Source organism: Xiphophorus couchianus, chromosome 14 (assembly GCF_001444195.1).
Source record: "Xiphophorus couchianus chromosome 14, X_couchianus-1.0, whole genome shotgun sequence".
NCBI lineage: Eukaryota > Metazoa > Chordata > Actinopteri > Cyprinodontiformes > Poeciliidae > Xiphophorus > Xiphophorus couchianus.
Genome location: NC_040241.1, coordinates 22534617 through 22561422, shown reverse-complemented (window position 1 = coordinate 22561422; position 26806 = coordinate 22534617). Strand labels below are relative to the sequence as shown.

The 26806-nt window shown below is 37.3% G+C and overlaps 5 protein-coding genes and 1 long non-coding RNA gene across 11 annotated transcripts in view; 4 read left to right on the top strand and 2 right to left on the bottom strand.

The window, feature by feature from the left end:
• Positions 1-26806, top strand: part of LOC114156967 (myelin-oligodendrocyte glycoprotein-like) — a 1059483-nt gene that overhangs the window by 457240 nt on the left and 575437 nt on the right. The gene's annotated exons all lie outside the window — the stretch shown is intronic.
• On the top strand, positions 1367-3424 carry LOC114156982 (reelin domain-containing protein 1). Its single transcript, XM_028037660.1, has 3 exons — positions 1367-1949; positions 2833-3109; positions 3207-3424. The coding sequence occupies exons 1-3, from the start codon at positions 1739-1741 to the stop codon at positions 3391-3393; spliced, it is 675 nt and encodes a 224-aa protein (XP_027893461.1). The 5' UTR covers positions 1367-1738; the 3' UTR covers positions 3394-3424.
• LOC114156921 (uncharacterized protein PB18E9.04c-like) lies at positions 3824-6199 on the top strand. Its single transcript, XM_028037539.1, has one exon. The coding sequence runs from the start codon at positions 3855-3857 to the stop codon at positions 5451-5453; it is 1599 nt and encodes a 532-aa protein (XP_027893340.1). The 5' UTR covers positions 3824-3854; the 3' UTR covers positions 5454-6199.
• slc10a7 (solute carrier family 10 member 7) lies at positions 7419-16178 on the bottom strand. Of its 3 annotated transcripts, XM_028037599.1 has the most exons (13): positions 15948-16178; positions 14735-14817; positions 14524-14660; positions 13443-13518; positions 13309-13347; positions 13191-13226; positions 11557-11640; positions 10442-10607; positions 9955-10006; positions 9471-9544; positions 9145-9290; positions 9033-9064; positions 7419-7846 (listed from the first exon to the last, which is right to left on the bottom strand). In XM_028037599.1, exons 1-12 carry the CDS (start codon positions 16045-16047, stop codon positions 9044-9046), a joined length of 1014 nt encoding a protein of 337 aa, XP_027893400.1. In that variant the 5' UTR covers positions 16048-16178; the 3' UTR covers positions 7419-7846; positions 9033-9043. The 3 variants fall into 3 exon arrangements, with proteins under 3 accessions (XP_027893400.1, XP_027893398.1, XP_027893397.1); XM_028037597.1 differs by lacking the exon at positions 9033-9064; XM_028037596.1 differs by lacking the exons at positions 7419-7846; positions 9033-9064 and having other exon boundaries at positions 9071-9290.
• Positions 15535-21050, top strand: LOC114157003 (uncharacterized). Of its 2 annotated transcripts, none has more exons than XR_003598053.1 (4): positions 15535-15583; positions 17636-17801; positions 18000-18179; positions 20907-21050. It is a non-coding gene; the product is annotated as an uncharacterized LOC114157003 (long non-coding RNA). The 2 variants fall into 2 exon arrangements; XR_003598054.1 differs by lacking the exon at positions 15535-15583 and adding an exon at positions 16180-16249.
• On the bottom strand, positions 17270-25734 carry ttc29 (tetratricopeptide repeat domain 29). Of its 2 annotated transcripts, none has more exons than XM_028037575.1 (11): positions 24725-25734; positions 23959-24036; positions 22454-22513; positions 22210-22373; positions 21175-21351; positions 20898-21110; positions 20073-20158; positions 19886-19977; positions 18526-18649; positions 18354-18443; positions 17270-17792 (listed from the first exon to the last, which is right to left on the bottom strand). In XM_028037575.1, exons 2-11 carry the CDS (start codon positions 24030-24032, stop codon positions 17661-17663), a joined length of 1212 nt encoding a protein of 403 aa, XP_027893376.1. In that variant the 5' UTR covers positions 24033-24036; positions 24725-25734; the 3' UTR covers positions 17270-17660. The 2 variants fall into 2 exon arrangements, with proteins under 2 accessions (XP_027893376.1, XP_027893375.1); XM_028037574.1 differs by having other exon boundaries at positions 23959-24033.

The window sequence follows — 26806 nt, the reverse complement described above, 5'->3', positions numbered from 1 at the left end:
ACATAAAAAACAATCATATGTCCAGTCCAGGACAGCCAATGTCTGCTAACCGGCTGTTTGGTTCTCTGTTGCTCCTCCACAGTGGAAAATATCTGTTAATTTGGCTCAACTTTTTCTTTTTTCTCTCTCTGAGTCTTAATCTCCACCCTTTCTTTCTTTTTTGCATGTTGGTTAATGTGACCCACTCCTCTTTGTTCCTGTCTTTTTCATGTCTCCCCCTGTGTTTGATAACATCAGCCTGACCCAGACTGATGTTTCACTGCCTGTTAAAAAGCGGCTGTGCAGTCGGCCTGATGCGCTTTATTAAATTGGGTTTAAAAATAAAATAAAACAAAACAAAAAAATGTACATTCCGACTACTGGATGCTTCCCCAGCCTCCCGTTGGACGGATCTGCACCTGAATCCATTCATCCGTCCAGAAAACGTTGTTTCTTTTCTCTCTGCTGTGTTTGGTTGCGCTGAAACGCTTCTCCATCACTGTTACGGCAGATAATCCACCGCCAGCTTTCTGCTCTGGAGCGAAATGAGCTCAGAAAGAAGATCAACAGAAACGTCCACGAGATCCTGGAGGCAGCCGGCTGCAGCTGGCCAACATCCTGAAGATTATCCCGTAGAGATAAATCACCTAGAACTCAAAGAGTCACATTTCTTCTGAAGAAACGCTCCACAGTTCACATTTTTAATCTTATGAGTGAGTTAAAGTTTATTTTTTGTTTATAAAATCTTTACAAAGTGATTAAAACTGTTTGCTTAGATGGTTATTTGCATCAACAAAATAATAAATTGAGTTATACACTGCAAAAACCACAATCAATAACTGTAATAATCTATCAATTGCATTTCACTTATTTGTGCATCGGCTCAAAATTACTAAGTAAAATTTAATTATATCTTATCAGTAAAGTTAACAATGATGAATAATGAACAGAAAATTAACTAAATTTGTCTCAAGGCAAAACACTTTTTAAGTTTCAGATCATGTTTCACATTGGTAATATGCGAATTTATTGCTTTGATTCTTTTCTAAACTTCATGAAGTTTAGATAGACCAGCGTTCGGGTAGATTCTGCAGTTCTACTGGTTCTGGTTCTATGTGCCTGGCTCCAGCGGATCCTGTGAAATCCTGAAGTTCTCCTCTTTACTCCCAGATCGGATAAAACCGTCAGTAGCAGAGCTGGAGGGGAAACGCGCTGCAAGGTGAGGAGGCTCCTGAGTCATGATACCGTCCTGCTGCTTCATCATCTTTATTTACAAGACATGTAAAAATCTAAAGTTTATTTTAATGCAACTTATTTCAAATTTCATTGTTTATTTTAAATGTAGCTTTAAAAAAATTACTGTTTATTTTAAATGTAACTTATTTTAAATTGTATTTATTTATTTTTTATTTAACGTATTTTAAAAATGATTCATCTATTTTAAATTTCATTGTGATATAAGTAAATCAAAGAAAAGTGGGATAACGTGAACAGAGACATAAAAAATAAATAAATTATGTGCACAGAAGGAACAGAGTCCAGAGTCCTCTGGGTATTTGTAGAGCAGATTATTTTATCTGTTTTGATAAAACATTTTAGTTTTAGTTTTTCCACTTTTGCTGTCCAGCTGTATAAAAGTAAGTTTTGTTACAAAAATCCCTCTGATTCCCATATAGAGTCTCTGAATTAATTGGCCAGTTCTACTCTTACTCTGCTCTCTGTTGGTATAATTTCTAATTGCAGTAATTATGCAGGTTTAATGATGTCATCCAACCTCCTCCTTTGGGGCGGAGCTGTGCTGTTATGCTCCATGGCTTCGCCCATCGTATGTTTCTCCCATGGAGCGAGTCTCACTTCCTGTCAGGAGATGATTCCTGGACACATCCGCGCTCATCCCCTGGACCCGAAGCACAGCTTCATCACCTTACACACCTCATCATCCTCATACCTGCCTGGGCAGTTAATAACAGGTACCAAGTAACTCAGTTATTTAGAAGTTTGTTTTGAAAAGTAGTGTTGTGTGTTAACAGGAACGCTAATAGGCAACATTGTCAAGCTAACAATGTTTACCTCAGAGTTTACCTAAAATTAATAATCTGCTAACATTAAACTGTTTCCAGTTAGCATAGCAATAAGACTGGAGCTAGCAATAAACTGAGGCTAGCACAGTCCAGCTAACAGTTAACTGTCTTTTCCACAGACAATATAACTAACAATGTTACGCTAAATACTAACTGTAACCACCTCACAGCACAGCTTACATCTACCAAAATGTAGCTACAAGCTAACATGGTGGAGTTGAAAGCTAACACAGGCAGGGAAACACAGTGAAGCAAACACCAAGCACAGTCTTCAGGAGTCTAGCTAGCAGGTAATAACACAGCTAGCATCTAGCACAATTTAGTTAAAAGCTAACATTGTAAAGGTTAACAGCTAACAGAGGCAAGGGGACAGTGAAGCTAACACCTAACAGTCTACCAGCTTTCATGAGTCCAGCTAACAGAGTTCACCTAACATCACAGCTAACATCTAGGAGAATTTAGCTAAAAGCTAACATGGTAAAGGTAACAGCAGAGATGAGCAAACAGAGTCTAGCAGCTTTCAGGAATCTTGCTAAAAGCTACTATCTAACGGGACAACTATCAGTTACCAGAATTTATCTAAAAGTTGAAGTGATAAAGGTAACAGCTAACAATTAAACAGAGTGAAGCTAACATGTAACTATAGCAGTTTACATGATTCTGCTAACTAGCAACTAGCAGAATCAGTCTTCTTTTAAATTCTGTGTAGTTAACTTTAAATGATACTCACATTCCCTGTGTTATGTCCATTAATTGCTCTCTCTGCGCTCAGTGTCTGTACGAAGCTCCAGAGACTTCATGGGTTTCCTGCTCCAGGCCCGCAGTGTTGGTGGGGAAAGGAATGGGTTTGGAGAAGGTCCTGGTATCAGGACAGAGAGACTTGGTCCACTTCTGGTGGGCGGCTCCTGGATTCGATCTCCACCAGGTACCCACACATTACGCTGCCTGTTTGAAGGCGACACGGTCACACACTCGGACAAACAGCTAAAGAGGAACCTGTCGTTTGTATGGAGAGCTCCTGACATGCCAAAGGGAGACATGCGCTTCCAGTAAGCTGCCATTACTTGATCTCTACAACCTATTTAGGGAACTCCAATAAATCAAAATGTTTATTTTGCCACATTTGTCTATTAATCTGCACGCCAGCATAACTGTGGTACAATCCTACTTCGTGTACTGGACTGGTATCGAGTCTGCAGTGGTGTGTGATCGGAGTCCCAGTGCTTGGAGACGCAGTAAAACCAAAATGGCGGATGGAGCAAGCACAATTGTTGCTGTGCAAGAGACAGTTACTACCCAGACAGGTCGGCATTCTGTGCTCATTACTAGCTAAAAACAGTGAAAAATTAAAGTTAAGAAAATGAAAGGTGTTGTGAAATATTATTTATTTGTCTTTGTTCTTTTTCCCTCCTTGCGCTCAAAGCTAACAGAAAAGCTACTCTTGCCTCTTTCTCTGGACGCCCTTCCAATATAAAAAATGCAACTGAGATTCTGAAATTTTTGAAACTACAAACCGAAGATGATCACACAACATTAGAAACAAGCAGCTCTGTGACTTGGAGAACTCAAACAGTGGCTGCAAGGAAGACTTTGACTTCAGGACCTCCTCAAAGTACCACCAATGAGTCTCCTAGATTCCTCGCAGGCGTGTCGAAAAGGATAACAACTGAACCCTTTTCTTACACAAGTGTCTTTCCCTTACCATCATCACCTCCTGATACTGTATATACAGTTACTACAACACAGTTTCCACTGGCTTCATTTTCCGCATTAAACTCTCTTGTACCCTTACAAATGGACGCATGGACAAAGAGCAACGAACTCCAGATAAAATCACAGGAGCTAAACCTTAAAAACAATCTTGAAGGAAAACATTACAAGACATTTACTGTAATACCAACCCAAGGTCCAACAATGGAGACCTTTTTCAGTACACATACTCCTGTAAACCACACTTTGACAGACCCAAACAAAAACAAATCAAGAAAGTCTGAGACCTCAAGTAGCTCAGAGAAACTGGGTGACAATGTCCCGTCTAATTCCCAATTGAAGATAGTCAAGACCGAAGTAACTCCATCCTACCAAAGGTCTTCGTTCAACTCTTCTAGGTTTCAAATGGGTGCAGATCTTAAGTCCCAAACTAATGCAAGTCAAACCTCTGTAGGATCCAAAAGTACTCCAAAACAAACCAGTTCACCTAAAAAAACAATCCTTAACTTTCATCAAACTCTGCCTCAAACTCAACCTATTTCTCTCCAAGGCGAAAATACCCAATTTGACTCATCAACAGAGTCTTTGAGACCATTTTCCCAACCACTGTCCCAAACAAAAAGGGTGTTTTCTCAATCCACTGTAACTACTCAACCAGTCACAGTCTCCTCAGGAGGAAATGATCCTACATCTGAAGGAAATACCAAAACCATGGCCCCGGTTGTTGGTTTTGTCACTTCAAACACTTCATCTTCTTTTTCATCATCTAATTCCTTAAGCAGTTCTTTTGCTAGTCACAGCAGTGAAAACTTCACATCAGTCACATCAACATCTTCCATTCATTCCCCTTCTCGTCCATCTCAGAACGAACCTCAAACAACCCCAAATCATCCTGCACCAGCATCACCTTCCCCAATCTCCATACCTCAGCATTTAACCTCTACTAACTACCAAACCACCACTCCGCCAACCTTCTCTACCTCTTCCACCATTTCTTCCTTCAGTGCCTCCAACTATCCAACAATGCCTTCTTTGCCTACTTCAATCTCCCCAACTTTCTCTTCTTCTACTCCCTCTTTCTCAGTTACCTCACCATCTTTAAGAGTGAGTTTGTCATCTTTTATTTCACCCATCAGCTCCCCTAAACCAGAACCAACACCAGCGCCTCATAAAATCACTCTACATCAGAAGTTGGTAACCCAAACCCACCATGCACCAAACTCTGAGACTCGATTCACCTCACCGGCACACAGAAAGGTTGTCCATCCAAACCCCAAACCTTATCCCAACCTCAGACCAAATCATGACCAAGAGATCAAACCAAACATTCAAAACACAGATACCAAACCAAAGCATCCCTCAGATCCCGCTGACGCTCCAGACAAAGAAGGAAAGTATCCAGACATTGTCCCCAGACACAGTGCCTGGGAGCTGGGCATGCTGCTGGGCTGCTCGGCCGGGTTGGGCATGGTTCTGGTGGTCGGGCTGAGGTATGTCTACCGGCAGGCCTGTGGCAGGCGGACTGAGGTGACGCTGAACGACCGCGAGCGAGAGTACGGGAGAGGGGACCAAGGGCTGGTTCACCTCCAGGAGTGTGGCGATTTGGTCAGAGTTAAAAAAATCAGAGAGAACAGCTTCGTGTTTCTGGCGGAGTACGATATCCTGGCATCGCCTTCAAACTGAGAGAGGCTCATCAAGACCGACGTTAAACATCCGAAAGACGGATCTGGAAGAGGATTAGGACAACCAAAAAAATTAAAAATAACTTTTCTTCACAGAATTCTGATATTAAACTTCTGAGATCAAAAGTCATATTCTGACAAAAAAAAAGTCCAAATTTTGAGATTAAAGTCAGAATTCAGAGTGAAAAAAAAAAGAATTCTGGGATGAAAGTCAGAGTTCTGAGAATTTTGGCTTTTGAGAAAACAAGTCAAAAATAAAAACTAAACTCTGAGATTAAAGTTACTTATGAGAAGATTCTTTTTAGTGGCCCTAATTATCTTCCGTAGAAAAATGCTGCTTTAAAGGTGACAAAATTTATTGTTTAGGAAACATTAGAGTCGTACATAAAATTTCCAAAAGAATCAAACCCACCAGAAGAAATTCCTTTGCAAGTAAAAGGAGATGAATGTTTTCCTTTATATCCCAAACCTGTTGCTATAACGCTTACTTTATTATAGTAGATCAATTTTAAGTACTTTTATCATATTTATATCATTCTTATGTTTCTATTGATATGACTAATGTTGACAGGTTTGTTTCATGCCTATAACTGTATGAGAACATAATAAAAATACTTACAAATAGGTTCCTCTGCACTACATTGTGGCTATTAGTTCTAAATTCAATCTGTTGTTTGACTTGATGGTCCATGTTTCACTGAGCTTGTCAAGGGTAAAAAACTTGGTAGAAAAAAGATTCTCACATTTGAAATTAAGAAATTTTCTAGAGAAAGTGAAAATCTGAGTTTCAAAAGTCAAAGATTTGCAAGAAAAACATTTTTTTACATTTTTCTAACAAATTTACAACTTTTGAAATTTATTTTTTCTTGAAAACTTCTGAAAATATAAATATATAATTTTTTCTATAAGATTTTCAACTTTTCAAACTGAAAGAGAATTTTTTTTTCTGGATTAATCTCAGAATTTGTTTTTTCTTGCAAATTTGTGACTTTTGAAACTTCAAATTTCAGAAATTTATCTCAATTTGTGTTTTTACTAACAAATTTGACTTCAAATTTTCAACATTTGAGAAGTTTGAGGGGTTTTTTTATCACATTTCTCAGTTTAATCCCCAAATTTGTAATTTTTCCAGAAAATTTGTGACTTTCGAAACGTAGAAATTGTGTTTTTAATAGAAAATTTGAGTACTTTTCTGTGATTTTTCCAGCTTTTCAAACTCAAAATCTCTTGCTATATCTAGAAAATTTCTAAGACTTTTGGCACAAATTTTCTCCTTTTTCTATTTACAGTGGCAGTAATGCACCATCATATGTGTAAAAATAACATTACTTTATTTGTCACATAAGGTAATAATCCAGTTTATTTTCAGTGATATATGGTTTACCCCTGCAGACAATAATGTTATATTAGACAATAATGTTTCTTAAATGGCCTAATTTCACGTTAACTCCCCAGATATTCCACAAGCTGATATTAGCTGCCACTTCTGCTTGCAAACGATGTGTCAGAGGCGCCATCTGTCCTGGAAAATGACAGGTCACTAAAATTAACGAGCTGCCAGTCGGATTTGTTGCCAATTTGTTGTCTAACCAGCAACTAAAAGGAATAATTCCCACATGGATTTGTCCCGCAGCGCAAACAAAATGCTCATTAGGAATATTCCATCTTAAAACGCCAGGTGCTGTGTTGCTTTGGGGCTCCGTTTCATGAAGTGTGTGATAAAAACATTGTTTTATGTATTATTTCAAATTAAAAAAGCACAAACTAATTGGTTAAAATCCAAGAAACGCATCCAGACAAACTGTGGTGTTTAAATAACACAATAGAGATATTGAAGTGAAATAACAGGAGATAATTTGTTTAGTTTTGTCGTTTATAAATATCAGTGATTAGCTCAACACCGCCCCCTATCTGTGTAACATTAACACTGCTTCTGCTATATTAAAAAAGGGTCAAGAAGTCAAACTGTTGATGTTCATTTCTATATTAGATGCAACAATCCAGCATTAATTTGAACAAAACCATTTACAATTTCTGGCAGTAAAAGCTGGAAGAACCAAAGTAGAAAACAAATAACAGAACTGGTCCCAGAAACCTCACCCACCTCCTGAAAATAGATCCTTTCCCCCCCCAGAACTAGTTTTTTCTCTCTCAAAAGTTCAAGATATAAAAAAATAAAACACATTTCATTTAAATATAAAACAATATAAAGGATGGAAATGTGAGTTTTTTTCTGTTTTGTAGAAAATAGTAACAGGCTTTGATGGTAAACAGTGAATCCCGCTCTGCCACCTGGAGGTCCTAGTTGTTGTTGTTGGTTGTAACAAGGCACTTTTTGTATCCTTCCGCCGCTCGGACGCATCAGACCGGCTGCAGGCTTGATAGTTTGATCCCCTAAAACAGAAACAAAACGTGTCAAAACACTGATATTAATCAAAATTGTATTTATTCTTGTGAAAGATTTTAATTCATCGTGTTTTTATTGACATAGTTTGATGAAGAAGGAAGTGAAATGGTAAAAATAAAGGAGTGAATTTCCCGCCACCAAACAGAAAAGCTCATTTTTGCAGCAGTGATCCCAGCAGGTGAAACGTTTCTACCAGCAGGGGGCGCTAATACACAGTACTCTCAACTAATTTACAGCCAATCAGAGCGATTAAACTGTTCATAAAAGAGGTTTTATTATTTTTGAAATTATGAGGATAACGTTATAACATTAATAGTTTAAAGACTGAAAAAAGTCATAAAACTGCCAGAAAAAGAGTTTCTTAATGAGAAAGGGGCTTTTATCTACGATGAAGTATTAAGAGCCAGACTAAGAGAAAAGAGAATAAAGTAATTACATTAACAGAATAAAGATGAAATATCAGAAATTATGAAAATGTTGTTTTAGGGAGAATAATGAAAATGCTTCAATAATGAAAATGTTTTTTTATTTTAATATATTTTCTTTTTATAGCTATTTAATATTTTTTAATTAATAATTCATATTCTATTTTTAATTTATATATTTTATTTACTTTTATTGCTATTTTGTAATTTTTTTAAACTTACTTTAATATTCTTTTTATTATTTAACTGAAGGATTTTTTTAATTTTTTAATTCACTTATTTTTATGAATACTTCCTAGACCATTTCTATTACTAGTTATTTATTTTATCATTCAGCATTTTTATTCTATTTATTTTAATCTTATATTTATTTTCATTGCTAGTTTGTGTATTTTTTAATTACTATCCTTTTTTAACTTACTCAACTGAATCATTTTTATTCTGTTTATTTTTATCTTTATTTTTTTCATTGCTTATTTCTATGTTTTTAATTAACATTACTTTTGGACTATTTTATTATTCAACTGATGCATTTTTGTATTTTTAACACATTATTATTTTTAATTGAATCATTTTTGAAGCCAGGTTTCCATCATTGTTGCTTCTTGAAGGCCTGAATTTGGGCTGAATGGCGCCACCTGCTGGTGGAAGGAAGCTGAATAGTCTGGGATAATTAAATATCGGCACCAATTACTCCGACTTAAAGCGTCAGGCAGAGACAGCCTGCTGGACTTCAGTCTTTACTCACTCAGCCGTGGTCTATCTCAACAACAGACTAGTCTGTCAGAGAGGATAAAAGGTCAGAGGTCAGAACTGGAGCACAGCCAGCAGCCAGGGAGCCTCCACAGCGACCGGGTTACCTTCTGTCGGCTCGTCATCCAGCTCCGGATGGTCGGCACCAGGACGGAGCCGAGCAGGATCTGGGCCGGGTGGTAGATGAGCAGCGGGACGGAGATCAGAGACAGATGCTGGTAGCCTTCGAAGACGATCTTCAGCATCGGGATTCCTGGACACACAGCCAGCGTTCAGCCCCCTCCTTAAACTATGTATCTGAATTCATTTTGCCTTTCACAACAGACTCTTTATACATTATATCTTGTCATTACTTTTGATTTTTTGTCATTTAATGCAAAACGTGTTTGTTCAGTTAAGATAAAAAAACAGTAATGATGGGAGCCGACGGTACCCAGAGTGAGAGACTTGTGTGTGGAGCAGAATATGATGGCGACGGTGTCGGCGGGACTGAATCCTGATCCAGACCTGAGAAGAAAAAACAGTAAGACGGCGTGTTAGGGTCACTGTAGGCAGAAAGAAAAGGAGAAGGAGCCAAAAAAATCAGATTCTCTGAGATTCTCTAGAAAAAACGTGGAAATTTCTGAGCTTCAAAAATTTAACATTTGCTAGAAAAAACTCGATTGTTGAGATTAAAATTTGATATTATCAGAGTTTAAAAGTAAAAATGTTTTCTTTTGGAAATTTTTGAGTTTCAAAAATCGAAAATATTCGACTTTTTAAACTCAGATTTTTACGTTTTTTTCTAGAAAATTTCTAAGATTAATCTCAGAAGAAAACTGGGAAATTTCTGCGTATCAAAAGTCATAGATTTGCTGGTTAAAGCTGTGTAGTGAGATAAAGGAGCCGAGTGTTAATTAATTAACGTGGAAACTGACCTGGTGGAAAAGGCGAAGGTGAGCAGCATGAAGCTGACCTGGATGGAGAAAACTGCAGAAAACAAAAGAAAGTGAGAAGTTTATAATCTTTTAAACTTTTAGCTGATTCCAAGAGGAAAACGTCTTATTTTATATTAGAGAGGCAAAGCTACACTTATAAAATACATGCATTTATTTATTTAATATATGGTATATTTACACAGAAACTTCCAGAAGTATTTGCACCTCTAGTTAATATCGTACACTGCAAAAACATAATATTACAAAGTATTTTTGGTCTAGTTTGGTAAGATTGTGATTTTGCAGTGTATAAAAAGCCTCAAAATAAATTCACCAATCAGCACAGGCAGTGTTGTTTCCAATTCAAAGGTTGGATTTTTCTAAATGTTTCAGCTTGATATAAATTTATTTCATGGCTTTTAAACCATTTCTACCAGCGTTGGAAGCCAAAAACCCAAAAGGTTCCGGTCAGGCCTTGAATACTGACTGATGATGACGACCAGCAGCAGGCTGGTGGGGTCCAGCTCGATGTTGGGGTTGCTGAACGTGTCGCAGAACGTTGTGTAGATGATCATGAGGAGGACGGCGCTGCTAATGGCGCCGAACGGAGGCTTCCGGCGCTCCAGGGACTCCTTGAGGAAACCGCGGCACACCTGCAGGCCGAGCCGGGAGGCGTTAGCAACTCGGTGTGTCCCAATTCAGGGGCTGCATCATTCGAAAGCCGCGAATAAACGAGAAACGGGGCAGAAAAGCTGTTAATTCGGACAGGCCTAGCCTTCAGCTAGCTGTGTAGCCTTCAGCTAGCTGTGTAGCCTTCAGCTAGCTGTGTAGCCTTCAGCTAGCTGTGTAGCCTTCAGCTAGCTGTCTAGCTTTCCGCCGCAGCATTACTCATGTTGCCTAGCAACCGTGTCAGAGCGGCAAAAAGGGAAAAATGGAGTCCGAAGTTTATGATTTTTACTCCTGCATTATCTTCTCCCTTTGTATAAAAGGCTGTCCGTTAACTTTAATCAGTTAGACCTATTTGCTCAGGAAAACAATAGATACTTAAGTAAAACAGACATTATACAGGTAGATATTACCTGAATGAATCTGTGTTTAACTTCCACTCATTGGGAAAAGCTTGCGGGAGTTTGAAAACGATGTGCCGGGAGTCGGGCTTTCTCTCCCGGTATACCGAACCTGAAGCGCCCCGCCAGCTGACAGCTGATGACGTCTCCGAAAATGTCAGAGCAATATTGCAATTAGGTGATGTACTGGTAAACTGATCATATATTTGATATTCACACTGCTATATTCTCGCCTAAAAACATTGTAAAAGTTCATGTGTCATTTAAAGTGTAATATACCAAAATAATTTGCCGCTCTTCACCGCCCCGCAATGAATCATGGGATATGGTGGTCCGTGAGGGATACACCGAACCCAAACTTCAAATCTGGGGGAAAGAGGGACGTGTTTGGAGGAGGCTTCGTATTCGGATAGGCTCTGATGTAAACGGCCTACAAATGCGGCCTTCGAAGGATGCAGCCTGAATTCAGATACGGTTAACGGGAACGAAGCCGCCGGGGCTGACCGGAAGTGGTGCGTCAAAAGCGTCTTCCTACCTGACCCAGGATCAGCGGAACTACAACCGTCATGAAGAGCTGAGAGAAGATGGAGGTGAAGGGAACAGAGGATGAAGATCCGAGCTGCAGGAGGAGGAGAGCAGCCAGGCGAAACAAAATGAATAAAAATGGAAAAATTTACAGAGTGGAGCGATTTAACATGCAGATTTTAATATTCTGGTTGTTCCCATGATGTGTTTGATCACAATTTAGGAGGAAAAAGAATTAAAACAGTAATAAAGAACACAAAACACTGCAAAAGCTCAACATCTTACTAAGTTTTTTTGTCTAGTTTCTAGTGCAGATATATTAGTACACTTTAAATAACTTACTAGTAACTTTTCAGCAAGATATACAAGCTTGTTTTAAGCCAATATTTTTTTAATATTGATTAAAAGTGATAGATCTAGCAGCAGATTATTTCACTGGTAACAAGACATTTTTACATTGTTATAAGTGAAATAATCTGCCTTTGGAAATAGTACCCTTTTCATCAATATTACTATATCTCACTGAAAGGTTACTTGAAAGTTATTTCAGGCGTACTAAGATATTTGCAATAGAAAGTAGACCAAAGTTACTTGGCAACATTTTATGTTTTTGCAGTGATTAGAGCAAAAATTATTCAAAATACACGACAGATGACCCAGAGTGGATGAAGATTTTGTGATTTAATGATAACTGATGAACAGTAAAGCAACCCTGAACTAAAACATCATGATATCAGTTTAATTATGAATATAAAAGCCAACAGGAGCATCTTTTCACCTCCGTCTACAATAATTTGAGTAATTTTCTGGTTTGTAAGCATTTTTTGTGATTAGAAAAAGGTATCTAAAGCTGCAGTCTGTAACTTTTACTTAAAACATATGCTGTTTACATATTTATTAAAACTATGAGTTTGTCCTCTGCCTTCTCTCAGAGCTAACTAGAAACAACCAATCAGAATCAGGAGGTTCTGATTGGTAAATGTGACATTGAAGGATTTATCATGCTATAAATTGAAAACCAAATACAAGTTATTTTTTACCTTCTCAACAATAATTAGTTAAGATATTTGACCTGTTATGTTTCCAATTATACAACCGACTTTACATTCTGGAGGTTTTTGAAACGGCTCAAATATTAATTTAATGTCTAAAAACAACTGGGTGTTTTTTAAAGCGCTTCGGCGCTTTAAAAAACAGCACTTTGGCTGTTTTTAGAAGCAGTTGAGACCCGAATGGAAGTACAAATAATTTTTTTAAAAAGTTAATTTTGCATAATATGTCCCCTCTAGAATATTTTAATTGAACAAAGTGGTCACATTTTTTTAGGAAATGGTTGTATAAACTGTGGAAACTTAAAACTTAAGAAGGAATTTGTATGTTTGTCTTAAAAGGGCAGTTTGCTATATTTTTACTTTTGGGGATCAATTGAAAAACCAAAATGATCTAAAAGAATCCATTATCACCAGTAAGAACAGGATATGGCTCACTATAAAATTATTAAACTTGACTGCGTGTGTGTAAAACTAAAGAAAATGCAAAAAGATGAACACTTTGTGTTGCATCTAACATTTTGCATCGTAAAAACATTTCCCAAAAGCTTTATTGGGAACATTGTCAACACATGGCGAATGTTTTATGACTTACAAAGAGCAGCAGCAGCAACGGAGTCACCACGATCCCCTGCAGGACAAACAGAAAGCATTAGAGCCCGGCCCGATCCGATACGGCCCCAAACCCGACCCAGACCCGAACCGCTCCTCACCAGGAAGCTTCCGAACGCCGAGTTAAAGATGGCCGCCGCCTGGAGGCACAGAGAGCAAGCGGTCAGCGGGGAGACAGCAACAGGCAGACTCACCAATCGCCTCTCGGGTCGAACCGACTCGGTGTGAGCGTCACCTCGTTCCCGCCGACTGCTTTGGTCAGAATGACGGCGGAGGAAACCGGAGGGGGCATGCAGCTCACTGTCTGTAACCTAGGCAACGACAACAACAGGAAGAGGGTCAACTGGGGAAAAAACGTTTTCCAAATACATTCACATCTACACAGGGTTTCCCCCAGGGTATTATAAGCCTGGCGGGCCACCAGGCTTTACTTGTGCCCCCACCAGGCTAAGCTTTGCTTATTTATTTAAGTCCTTTTAAAATGTTTGCATTTTTTAAAGACTTTATAATTGGTGTTCAGGTATTAATCTTCCAATCTTTCAATAATACATAATTATCAAGTGATATTTTCAAATTTCCTGTCAAGTTTAATCATTTTTTAACTCAAAAACACGACGGGCCGCTGGATGAACGACTGCCCAAACACCCAACCAGAGTTTCAAAGGTCAACAGCAAAACACATTTTCACTTTTTTCATTTTGTATTCTGTTTATTTCAGCGTTGTGTTCTCTTTGCTTTACTTGTGTATTGAAACTTTAAAATGACCAAAATAAACAAATATATCTTCTCTTTTTCAGCAACAATTGTAAAGTGCATGCAGAAGGAAAGCCAACTGAGTTCTGCTTGGGTTGCTAGGTAACAGTGCTGGGCTTGGCTGGGGTTGCTAAGTAACAGTGAAGGCCATTAGAATATGAGTTAAATTTCTGAAACAGTTCATTTTTCAGACACATAAAAACATTATTTTATTGATAAAAAACAGTTTGGTCGGGCTTTTTTCAAGCATTTGTTCTGTTTCTACAAGCAGTTGAGACCCAAATAAAAGTTTAAAAACATGAAGAAAGTTCATTTTTACATAATGTTGAGTTGTCTTTTTGGTATTTTCTAATGCTGCTGCTGTTTTAGTAGCGAGGCCCCAAAAGAAAACAGAGCTTCAACCTGAACGTTACATAAAGTTTGGATGTTGCTCCTAAACTTGCATAGAGAATCAGCTGTAATAACCATGACTGTGGCTCTTTGTGTTCGGCCCTCAGGTACATTTTAGACCCAGACAGAGCGCCCCTTTCACACACACACACTCACACACACCCACACTGTACCCTTTGAGGAGCCACTGGTCGATGGCGGTCAGCGCCAGGACCTGCAGCAGCAGCCAGACGACCAGGGGGAAGAAGACCAGTGTGAACGACTGGACGAAGAGGTGGAGGCGAACGTGGAACAACGCGTTCCTCAGCTCCTAACGGGAAAAAAACAGACACGATGATGGAAGGTTTCTGAGCTGCACCTGAAGGCATCGCGGCCCTGACTCACCTCCGTTTTCAGAGACAGGCCGCTGTTGAAGAAGATGAGGGAAACGGCAATGTAGGTGATGGTGACCTCTGGCCTTAGTGGACCTGACAGGCAAGAAGAACAAGGCGCTATTTTACACCGGTAACCGCGGTAACAGACCAAATCATTAGCTGCTAGACCTTCAGTTTATGTTGTTCTAACGCAGTGGTGTCCAGACATTTTGCCCTGTCAAATTTAAATTAATGGTGGGGTAGAAAAATCCTTAAATTAGAAATGCAAAAATTTGTTTCCTGTGTTTTTTAGTTTTACCTGCTCAACAATAAACATTTTTTAATTAAATCTGTAAATCATTAAAGATACAAGACATAAAAAAGGCTGCAGACATTTGCCTTATTAAAAGAAAAAACATCTAATTTCCAATTTTTTTGGTCATCAATTGTTTTCTGCCTTGTTGGGCCAAATTTCCTACCATTCTGGACTTGTGGTCAGAGGCTGAACAAAATCCTTTCAAAGTGTCAAATGGTTTAAATTAGGACAATGTTTACCAGTCTTAGATTTTTTTTCATATCAGATCAAGTTTTAATTGTTTTTTAGTACTTTGTTTCAATAAAAAAAAAAAAGATCACAAATAGCAGAAAATATTTTCATAAAGTGGAAAATATTTTCCAATGATTGAAACCAATACTTTTCAATCATTGAATGCTATTGGATGGAGAACACGCCACACTTTTTAGATTTCATTCATATGAAAATTTAAAAAGGCAGGAATAAAGAAACATTTCTATGTTTTTGTAAATCGAAGTGAGGATTTTCGAGGAGCACCTGAAGGCAGCACAACAGTAGCAGCCGTGCAGGTTATCTTATCTACAGGTGAGGCGGAATTACATTATATTACTTATTTATCAGTATTTATCAGTATTTGTTATCAGTATTTGAGCAACAATCTCAGTATTAGTTCTAAATCTGTCCTCAGATTATATCTGAAAATCCCCAGACTGATTCTTCTTATAAAAACTAGAAGATAAAAGTCCTGACAGGAGTGTTGACATTTCCGCTGAATGCAACGTGTCACTATGAGCCAGGTAAGAGGAAACATTTCAGTGTCTTCCAGATAAATCTAAATCAATTCAGATTAATATTCAACTGAGCTCTCCGTTTCCAGCATTTAAAGTTAAAAACTCTCTATATATTCATTCAAAACTTTAAAAGAACCGCTTCGAACTCCGAGGCTCACCTCCTTTAACACCGACACCGGGCAGCAGTTTGGCCGACAGGATGACCAGCACTATCCCGATGATGAACCACTCCTTCCGCAGCCTCGCCAGGAGGCCCATGATTCAGCTGCCGGGCTCTGCCTGCGGCCTCCCAGCCGGCCCTCCGATCGCAGCAGCCGGACTCAAGTTTCTGACACCTGCCGCTGCTTCTTCCTTCCCGGAGTTCAGTTGGAAAACACCAACGGAGCAACAGGAGCTACTTCCGGACACGTGGGTTGCGACGCCGCCGTAATGACCGAAGAGAGGCGCACAATAACTTACCGTAACAAATGTTTGAAAATATAAAAAAATATACAGAACACACAACACGGTTTAGCCCAAAATAAAACACACAACCGTTCACGTTTGCAACTTCAGAACAACGTTCACAACTGAAAATACCGGATACAATCTTAAAGCCGGAATTTGTCCCTTAAAAATAAGAGCGTTAAATCTAAAACCGGAAGTTAATCATAGATAGAATGAAGTAAAAACGATATGCGCCCAGATACAAACAAATATAGAACTTAATTTAGAGTTATTCAAAAATAATATAGTTATAACACGTATTTTAAAGTGAATATGTTTAAACTATAAAGAATTTAATAGCATAAATTAAATACAAATATTTTAATATACTAAAATTAAGTTTTACCTGTATTTTAAGTAAAATTAAATCAAAGGAGAAATGTTAGCAATATTAGATTTAAAGACATATTAATACAAAAAATAACAGGAACAATAATTGTTCAATAAAAAATATTTGAATTTTAAATTGAAATACAAAACGTATGCTACTATTACTATTTCCATCAGCAATTTATTATATCATTTATATTAGAAAACTAATTAAAATGAGATAAATAATGCAATTCAATAAAATAGAAACCGTAAAATTGTGATATAAGAAAATAATTGCAACTGTCTTTAAAATGAAAGTTGGAAAAGGAAATAAAATTAATAAAAAATTATCAAATATTTGTGTAAAATCTGACAAGAGTTAAAATAAAGTAAAATTGAAATTCTAATTAAAATGATTTTTACTAATTCTATTAATAGTTTACAGGGGTAATATTTGAATGAAAACATTAATAAAATGAAAATAAACTAATTAAAAATAATTGGAAAGTACTGCAACAAATAAATTGCTGCTGCATTTAAAATAAAACTTACAAAATATTAAATATTTTAAAACAGAATTTACATTTTAACAATGTTTTGTAAGAAAAAGAAACAAAAGGCAAAAACAATAAAAAACCCAACTATATTATACGCATCAAACAAAACATTATGACCAAAAACATTGGAGTTTAAACATTTATCTTTTTGGTCCATTGACACCTGGCACATGTTCATAGAGTTGAAACTGAAAGCCAAAGTTTTCCAGACACTTTGATAAAGATAAACTGAATCAATATAAATAAGCTGAATACTGGTTAGATCACATCATCTTCATAACTGCAGGTAATTTAACTCTCATTAGCCTCAATAGAAACAGAGGAGGTTTGAATTTGCTATTAAATGAAAGAGTTTTAAATTATTTTCAGATGTGAAATCTTGCCATTCTGTTAATTTATTATTTCTTGAACAAGATAAGTGGTTGGCAATATGTAAAGACAAGTAATAATGTATATTTTTGTTTGTTTTTCTCCTTCCTCTCAACAACCAGCTGCTGAATGTTAATTTCTAAACCCTCAGCAGAAGTTCTGGTGTCCTCTGGTTTCCTTCCAGTCCACCAGCTGGTTCACAGAGGACAGTGAGGGCGTCTTCATCTCAGAGATGTGTGTCTTGATGAGAGAGTGTGCGCATGTATAACCCAGCTTCACCTGAAAGAGGTGACAAAAAAACAGGCAAATTGTGAGATATCCTCTGCCCTTCCTTGTAGTTTAGGTGTTCCTCAGGGACCTACACTCACACCGCTTTTGTTTAGTTTTAAAATAAATGATCTGCAAACTGTATCCAAAAAGTATGAGGGTGCATTCCCACCGGTCCGGTTTAGCCTGCTTTAATCAAACTCTGGTTCTTTTGTCTAGAAAGTTTGGTTCGTTTGGGGAAGTGTGAACGTGCGATCGGACCAAAACAGCGAACTCTGGTTAATCTACAAACCAACGTCTCCATTCGGTTGAAGTGAATTCTGGAGCAAAATAAAAGTATATGTGAATGCCAAGCGGACTGGAGAAGCAGGAAGAGGACTACAATGCATTGCATTCTGGGTAAATACAACCAAAACAATCACATTTCTTTTTTTAATGCAAACACAACAATAGCAAAATTGTGTTTTTACAACATTATCGTAAAATAGTTTTGCGCACATTTGTTATGGAAGCACAGCTACGGTTTCCTGGTACCGAACAGATGTCGCCAGATATGACTTTATAAAGACGCACCTGTGCTTTGTGCTGCAGAAGCACCTCTCTGGCGGTGCAGGCAGCTTTGTAGCTCTGCAGGAAGTATTCACACGATTTCAGAGGCCGATTCTGCAGAAAGAGGCAGATGAAATCATTTCTAAACTGACAGGACGTAAAATAATAATCAGCTTAACGTGTCTCAGATTGGTACCACATCACTGTAGATGCAGCCCAGAGTCAGGCTGATGTCCGCCAGCCTCTCCTGCAGGTCGCTGCTTTGACACAGATCAGCTGACTTCTCCAGCGTCTCAATGCACTCCTCAATGTTTCCTTCGCTGTTGGAAAGATAAAAACTCTTAGACCAACACTTTGATGAACTGTTGTAGCTTTTTTCCTGGCAAAGCTGATTATTTTATTAGATTTTTGCCAGTATCAGTAATACAAGTACTGATATTGATACTTTGTGTTATTTAATTTTCATATATCATCAAACTTCTGACCTTTAAGTTTTTCTTTTAATTTTTCCTGTGAGTTATTTTATTAAAACCTAAGGCAGAATGTGAACAAATTTCATATACTGCAAAAACATAAAATTTTACAAAAATATTTTTGGTCTAGTTTCTAGTGCAAATATCTTAGTTTTAACTTGAAATAAGATAAAACTAATTACCAAGCAACTTTTCTCCAGACCTACTGCAGCTCCACCAGCAGGGGGCGATATGGACGTAAAGTTTAATCATGATATTTTGTGCAACAATTGTAATAACAATAAAAGTGACGATAAAAACTATTCACTACCTTTTTCAAGTTTCCGATTGGCTATGACTGCAAGACGCAGCAAACCAGAGCCAAACAAAACCAACCAAGACCAACCAAAGCCAATCACAGCCAATCAGGGCCAACCAGGGCCAATCAGAGTCAAATAAAGCCAACTAGATCTAACCAGAGCCAACTGGGGCCAATCAGGGCCAACCAACCAGGGCCAATCAGGGCCAAGTCAATAATTCCTTAGTAATAATAGAGAGCATTTGTTTCCCTTGGTGTTTTTTCCACTTATAACAAGACATTTTCCCATGTGATAAGTGAAATAAAGTGCCAGTCGAACTATTAACTTTTATTCAATGTTAAAAACTTACTGACTAAAACAAGCTCCTATATCTTGCTGAAAAGTTACTTGTAAGTTAGTTTTGTCTTATTTCAAGTGAACTAAGATATTTGCACTAGAAACTAGACAAAAATAACAGTGGCGGTATCTACAAAATATTTTAATAACATATGAAGAAAAACAAAACAAATGTCAGTGTATTTTTTTCCCTAAACAAACAAAGAGAAAATCAAATAAAAATATTTTGGAGGTAAAGCTGAGATACTGACACAAAAATAAAACTAAATTTAGCAAAATAAAATTTAGTTTTATTCTATAAAATTTGACTTCCGTTTGAAACTTCTCATTATTTCATCCCACAGCATGATGAAGCCACCACCATTGGTTGGATGATTGACCAGAAAGCAGAAGTCAGGTTTCATTCTGTCATGACCAGAAACATCTGTGATGATGTCGGTGTTCGTACCTTTGTAAGGACTTGGCTATGGCTTTGTAGGACTTCACCAAACCTTTAACGTCTTGCAGGGAGCCAAAGAGTTCTACGCAGGTGTTGAAGAGCTGGGTGTCATTTATAAAAGACACTCATGAATTTATTTTTGTCAGCTGATTAATGTTTCTGTTACAACTAAAGTTAAGATTTCCTGCTTTGATACCTCCTTGGCTGCTTGATGATCTCCTGAACTCTGTAAGCCCATTCCTTCCCTGAAGAACGACTCCGCCTTCACCGACTGATCGCCGCCTGAAACAAACCAGATCACATACAGACTCATGAAAAAATGCTTAAGTTAGGTTTCAAATAAGTAAATTTCAACCAAAAAACGTAGAAATTTTCAGAAAAACCTAAAAGATTTTCCAGAAACATCTCATTCTGAAAGGATTTCACAATCGGCAGAACCGAGCAGAAAGAAATCTTTTATTCAAGAATAATTTTGTGGAAAAAATTTAATAAACATGTTTTTAACAGACTGTAGACTTTTCTAACCTGTTCAAGGAAGCATAATAGGTCACCTTTAAATTTTTAAACTCCAGGGTAGAACAGAGAAACAGGGACGGCCTAATAATATTAATATCACAAAACTTTTTTTAAGTTATTTTCTTTCTCTCCCTTTTTTCCCCTTCTGCCCAAAATAACTGTGACCCTCAGTTAATTGAGGAATATTAGAGAAAGGAAAAATAATGCAAATCAGATAATAATTGCCAGGATAAGAGAAAATAAAGTATATTCTAACCCACATATTTTAAACAACCTTATTGTTTTTGTTGTGACACCATTTGGTTATGTTTTGTGTTTGTCCTAAATGTATCCATTTTAATGTTTACTTCATTTTTTGTTCTAATTTAGTTTTGTTGCTGTTATTCTTTTTCTTATCATGTTATGTATTTTGCAGGTCAACACCTCTTTTTGTTAGTCTGTAATGTTTGTTTTATGAGCACTAGTTGGTGAATTGGTGTAAACTCCATCTTCTCCTCCCACTCACCCTCGATAGCCATCTTGGATCCCAGCTGCAGCAGCATCGTGGCTGTGTCGTACTGCTTCGCTGCGAGGTAAGCTTCACCCAGCAGGCTGTAGATTTCTCCCAGTTCCCTGCAGCCCCAGAGCCTCAGCGGCCGGCCCTCCGGGTCCAGCCAGCCTCCGTCCTCCGCCTGCTTCAGGGCCCTCTCCGCCTGGTCCCTGGCCTCCACCAGGTCCCCTGCGGGACAGGACATAACCGCGTACGTTTGGCGTTTCTTAAACGGCGTCTGTGTGACGGCTACCTTGCTGCCGGTACAGCTCAGCCAGGTGGAATCTGGCCTCCGTGGCGGCTTTGGACCGGCCTCCGAACACTCTGTCAGCGCAGCTGTGGTAGAAGTGAAAGCTGAGCCAGATGTCCATCGGATCGGTGAAGTAGCGACCCAAATGCAGCCGCTCTTCACACACGGCTGTCCAGGAACCTGCACAAAAAAAACCTTTATTACTTAAACTATAATAAGGCTGAACGATTAATCGATTATTAAAATAACTATCAACTAATTTAGTAACCGATTAATTGTTAACTGGAGTATACAAACTGAAAGAACAACACAGGCAGAGCAGTAATTATTAATTAATTAATCTGTATCAGATTAATTGATTATTCTGATAATTAATCATCAAAATGCTTTGCTATTGTATTTTAGGCTATAAAATATTTATCTTGTTATTTGGTTATTTTGTGTATTTCTAATATTATATAAAAAAGATTGAATTGAAAAATCCACAGAAAGTCCCAATTCTTGTATCTGATTAATCGATTAATCGTCAGAATATTTTGTTATTGCATTTTAGGCAATAAAATATTTATTCCCTTATTTTAAAAGATACTGAATTATGTGTTTATTTGCATCTTTGAAGAATTTCTAACATTGTGTAAAAATTGCTTAAATAATAAATCTGCACAATGTGCCAATTTCTATTTCTGTTTAATTTAATCAAATGTACTAACAATTACTTGTCAGAATGTTTTGTTATTGAATTTAGGCAATAAAATATGTATTTTGTTATTTTGCATCTTTTGATGCATTTCTAATAAAAATGTTGAATCAAAAAATACGCAGAATTTGCCAATTTCTTGTATCCGACTAACTGAATCATCGTCAGAACAAACAATTAATCAGTTAGTAAAATAATTGTTAATTACAGCCCTGAACTAAAGCTGGATGATTTTACAGCTTCTGGATCCAGATTTGATTTTTCACAACTAATAAAAACAAAACTAAATCTAGAAAATCTTGATGTTTAACTCCAGATGAACGTTCTCTTCCTCTCCTCACCGTCACGTTCTGCTTTCTCTGCCCGGCTCAGGTGCAGCCGGATGGTCTCCAGTTTCTCGCGCTGCTCCTCCAGCGGGGGTTCCTGCAGCCGGGGCGATTTGGGCGGAGCGTTGGCCCTCTGCTCCAGGTCTGAGCGCAGCAGAATGAAGAGCTCTGAAAACGACCTGAAACTCAGACACGGGTCAGTCAGCCGAGCCGATGTGCGATCAATAACTCAGTGTGATGGCAGGGAGGGGAGGGCTACCTGTGGTAGCCGTCCTGCAGCATCTCCACACACATGTACTGCTTCGGCGTGTTTCTGAACCTGAAAAACAGGAAAGTATCAAACGTCAACCCTTGTAGAATCAGAAAACCACTACAGTTCTGATGTTGTTTCCGCTCCGATCATTAAACCATCACAGTTCATGTTGCTGTTTTCTCTCTCTTTCTCTGCTGCTCTTTTCTAGCCTATAGAAACCAGCCCTGGCTCAGTGTCTCTCCGTTTCCTGTTCCATGGAAAGTTCTCCAGGCTCAGAGCTTCTTTCTCTAGATGTATCTTTTTCCTTGGTTGGGCCGTCAAAGAATCTATTACAGCTTTGTGTAATCTCTGCTTTTCTTTCTTATAGAAAGTACACCTGGCTCAGCGTGTCTGTGTTTAATTGTTTCTTTTTTTACAAGATCAGTGCTTCTGTGTCTCTCTGTTTCTTTTTCCTGGTTTAAGATATTCCTAGCTTTAATGCTGAATTATTTTCCTTTCTTATTGAAAGTACACCTGGCTCAATGCGTGTTTTATTATCTTTTTGTAAAAAGAAAGTACTAAAACCTCAGTTATTCTGTGCCAAGCTGTGTCCCAGTCAAAGCTGTTTCTGTCTTAAACTCTGTGGTACTTTTTCTCTCTTGTAGAAAGTACACCTGTCTCAGTGTATCAATGCAGAAACTGTATTAATGCTCTATATCTTTTCTCTAAGTGCTGTTCTATCATGATGGATTTCTCTGCATTGTGTAATTATTTGTATTGAACTGAACTGCATGTGTTTGCCCAGATTAATAGGTCGTATTGAGATTAATTTGAACCACATTGTATTTCATATAGAGTTGATCTTACATATTTGTGGAAATCTCTTAAATTACTGCTAAATAATGTTGAATTAGTAGGTGGCTATTGTTTGTCAGCAGAGGGCGCTCTAACTCTTAAAGCAATATTCTCATCTTTCTAATAGTTTTTAGTTTGTCGATCTTAGTGGAAGATCAGGATTTATCAGGTCCTGGTCTAAATGCTTGTTAAAGTTTTTATACGTTTCTTCTCTTACAGCTGATCCAAACCTTCAAAACTTACCTGGATTTCATCTAATCTGCATTTTGATTTTTTTTATTAAACCACGGCAGACATGGAGCAGCAGGAACATCAGTTTTTAAATGTGTAATTTTGAAAATATCTGATTATTAATGGCTTTTGACAGTGAAGAAAACATTTAAATATTCCCATTTTGCCTTTGGAAGAGTTAGAAATAACATAAAAGAAAGATGGAGGATAAATTAATGTGATCATTTGTGATTTTATTATGAATGCAATAAAATTCATCTCGTTTGGAAATAACTAGAAGCAGACTATGACTGAAATCTCATGTTTATTTCTACCAAAAACTGTTTTTCCAAATCTTGCTTCCTGGACTTTTAGACATTTTAAACTTACAAATAATTTATTTCCTATATATTTTTTTCTCTCTTTAATGGTGGAAAACCACTGACAGTTAGTTATTCTGGACTCACAAAGCTATTTCCTTTCTGGAAAGGATCGATGAATCCGAAACCTTTCGGTTTCTGAACGTCTCCACCTGCTTCATCCTGCTGGTACACAAATAATAAAGTCGGGTTAAAATCTTAGCAGAGACAATTCTGATCATTTGAGGCAAATCTCAACCCAAATCTATCCACAACTTCTCTCTGTGTGCAAACAGAACATTTTCACTCCTTCAATATGCCATTGTCATGTTTAAATTGTGACTGTTTACTGACAAAAACTGTGAATATTAACATATTAGGTGGGTTTTCTTTGTTGTATTTTATTTTTGTCTAATTCTTTTGTCTAGAATTAGACAAAACATAATTACTGGTTGGCAATAACAAAACTAGATGTTGTAAATAATGGTTGTAATTCAGTAATGGTTGCGTTTGTAATTACTTTTCTAATTCTTAATCCAAGTTATTTTAAGCTGCTTGAACATGGTAGAAGTTAATTTCAAAATATTACATTTGATTGAACAGAAAGTTGATATTTATTCCATAAATATTCTCTTTAAACAACATTTCTGCTATCAGGAAACACCGCACATTACAATGCAGACATTATTTCTTTTTGAAAAAGTAATAGGTGAAAAAAAAAGTTACTTTCGGAGCTAAACTTCGTAGCTTTTATAGCTTAAGCTAACTAAAACAGAAGCTACTATAGCACTTAATTTCGTTTAACATCCACAAACGGTAGAGTTACTGTGAAAATGTCACAGCTTCTTTTACTGCGACCTAAGCTGAACCAAACCTGAGCTTTTCTTGATGCCACTCGCGTCTCTTCTCAGTTAAATTGCAGGGAAAATGTACAGAAATTCAAACATAGCAGCTAATTTAGCCTGATAAGTTTTCCCCGTTCGAAGTCAGCGTCTAACAGCCAAGCTACGTCGTCACCATGGCAACAAGGGAATGGCGGAAGCGTTTCCTGAATCTGAATCTTTTGGTTTCATTCACACAAAAAAATCGTTTTTCTCTTCTAAAATCAGCTAAAGTCATTCTGAGTTTAATGTGATCGGCGCTCGAATAAAGACTGATAGCAGCGGAGCAACACAACTGACACATATTAGCCCTAATTATTGTCACACATTATCAGAAGGTATTTTCTAAATAAACATAATGAAGTTCAGAATCATTTTCTTTGAGATCGAGTTTGCTGTGGCCTGTTGTTTTACTCTAGTACTACTACAGGCAGTAAGACAAAATGAGTAATTTGATTAGAGGGTAGAAAAGTGACAAGTGAATAAATAACTTATTGCATTTGAAAATGAGTATGTTGAACGCTACATTATTTGCATGTTAAAAATCTTTACAGCTGATGTTATTTAACTTTATTTTTATTTATTTCATAGTCTTGTGTTGCAGCATAGTTAGCTATCTCACTATCTTGGTAGCTAGCTAGCAAGAGAGAGATAGATTGCCTTAGCTAGCTAGCTAAATAGATAGAGAGTCTGATTGCTAGATAGCTAAGTAGTAGACAGACAAATAGATCACCTCCTTGTTTATATCAGAAAAACCTGACTTCAGCTGACATGTGCACTCTTTTCATATCAGATGTGTATCTGAGACACAGTTTAAAAGCAGCTCTTTATCCTACATCTGGAAGACAAACCCCAGTATATTCTTGCTGAAATGTTTTGCAAAGAGCAGATGTTGGGTCTGTGCAGTGAAACTTTCCATCATACTCCACCACAACTGGATGGAAACTCAGTTGATGTGTGACGGCACTCGGTTTGTGGTGGGCATTGGTTCTTTTATGCATGGAGCTGTTAATAAAGTCCTACGTTCTGCATGGAAAGCTGTTTCCTGAGTGAGCGTCTGGCTTTGATTTGCTCTTTGACTCTGGTTTGTTTGTTCTTCTCATTCTAATTAGCTTCAAGAGTAATTTGTTGATTAACCAGCCTGCGCTTTAAAGAGACAAGCAAGAATTAAACTATCATTTTCCCACTAGAAGAGACTAACAATGTGGAAACTGCATCTGACACTGGTTGTAAATCCAAACATTAAGCATTTAATTTGTTGTAATTGTCAATATATCTTTTCATCTCTTTAATAGAGCTCAGGAAATAGACCAATAAAGCAGACTTAATGATAAAAATCTTTATTTCCCTTTTCCCCCTTCAAACCTTCTGTTCAAATGGAAATAATAAGCTTAGATCCATCTTAGATGAATAAGTAAACATTATTTACCTATAATGTTTACTTATTACTTATAAGTTTACTTATTCAATACTTATTTGAATAAGTAAATGTTTACTAATTCAAATAAGTAAACATTCGAATAAGTAAACATTTTCAAAATGTTTACTTTTAAATTATGGCAAAAACAAAGTATTAACAAATATTTTTTTAAATTTTGGAAATGTTCTCAAGACTGTCCTATTGGTTTTTTAGGATTCCAGTTATGGGAACCATTGGCTCATTGTAGGTTATACCAATAATAAAATAGGGATTTTGATTCTTGTTACTGACTTGTTATATATTGACCAATGACATTAAAGTGTTAAATCTTAACCTGAAATGAGCGTGAAAGAAGAGAGGAGGATGAAAATATGTCTATTTTCCATCAAAAAATTTTAATTTTAGTTCGAATGCATATAAGAATGCTAAGTGGATCGGAGAATGTTCAAAAGGCAGGAAGTGGATTACAGCGCACGGCATTCTGGGTAAATACAACCAACAAAAACATGTAACTTTAGCGGTAGTGGGAGAAATGACTCTTGGTCTTTTATAAAAGACAAAAGCAAAATTCTACAACCGCTAAAATCTGATGCTACTCCATTTTTGTTAACATTACTTGAACAAGGAAGTTTTGCTGGTATTTTCCTGTGTCGTT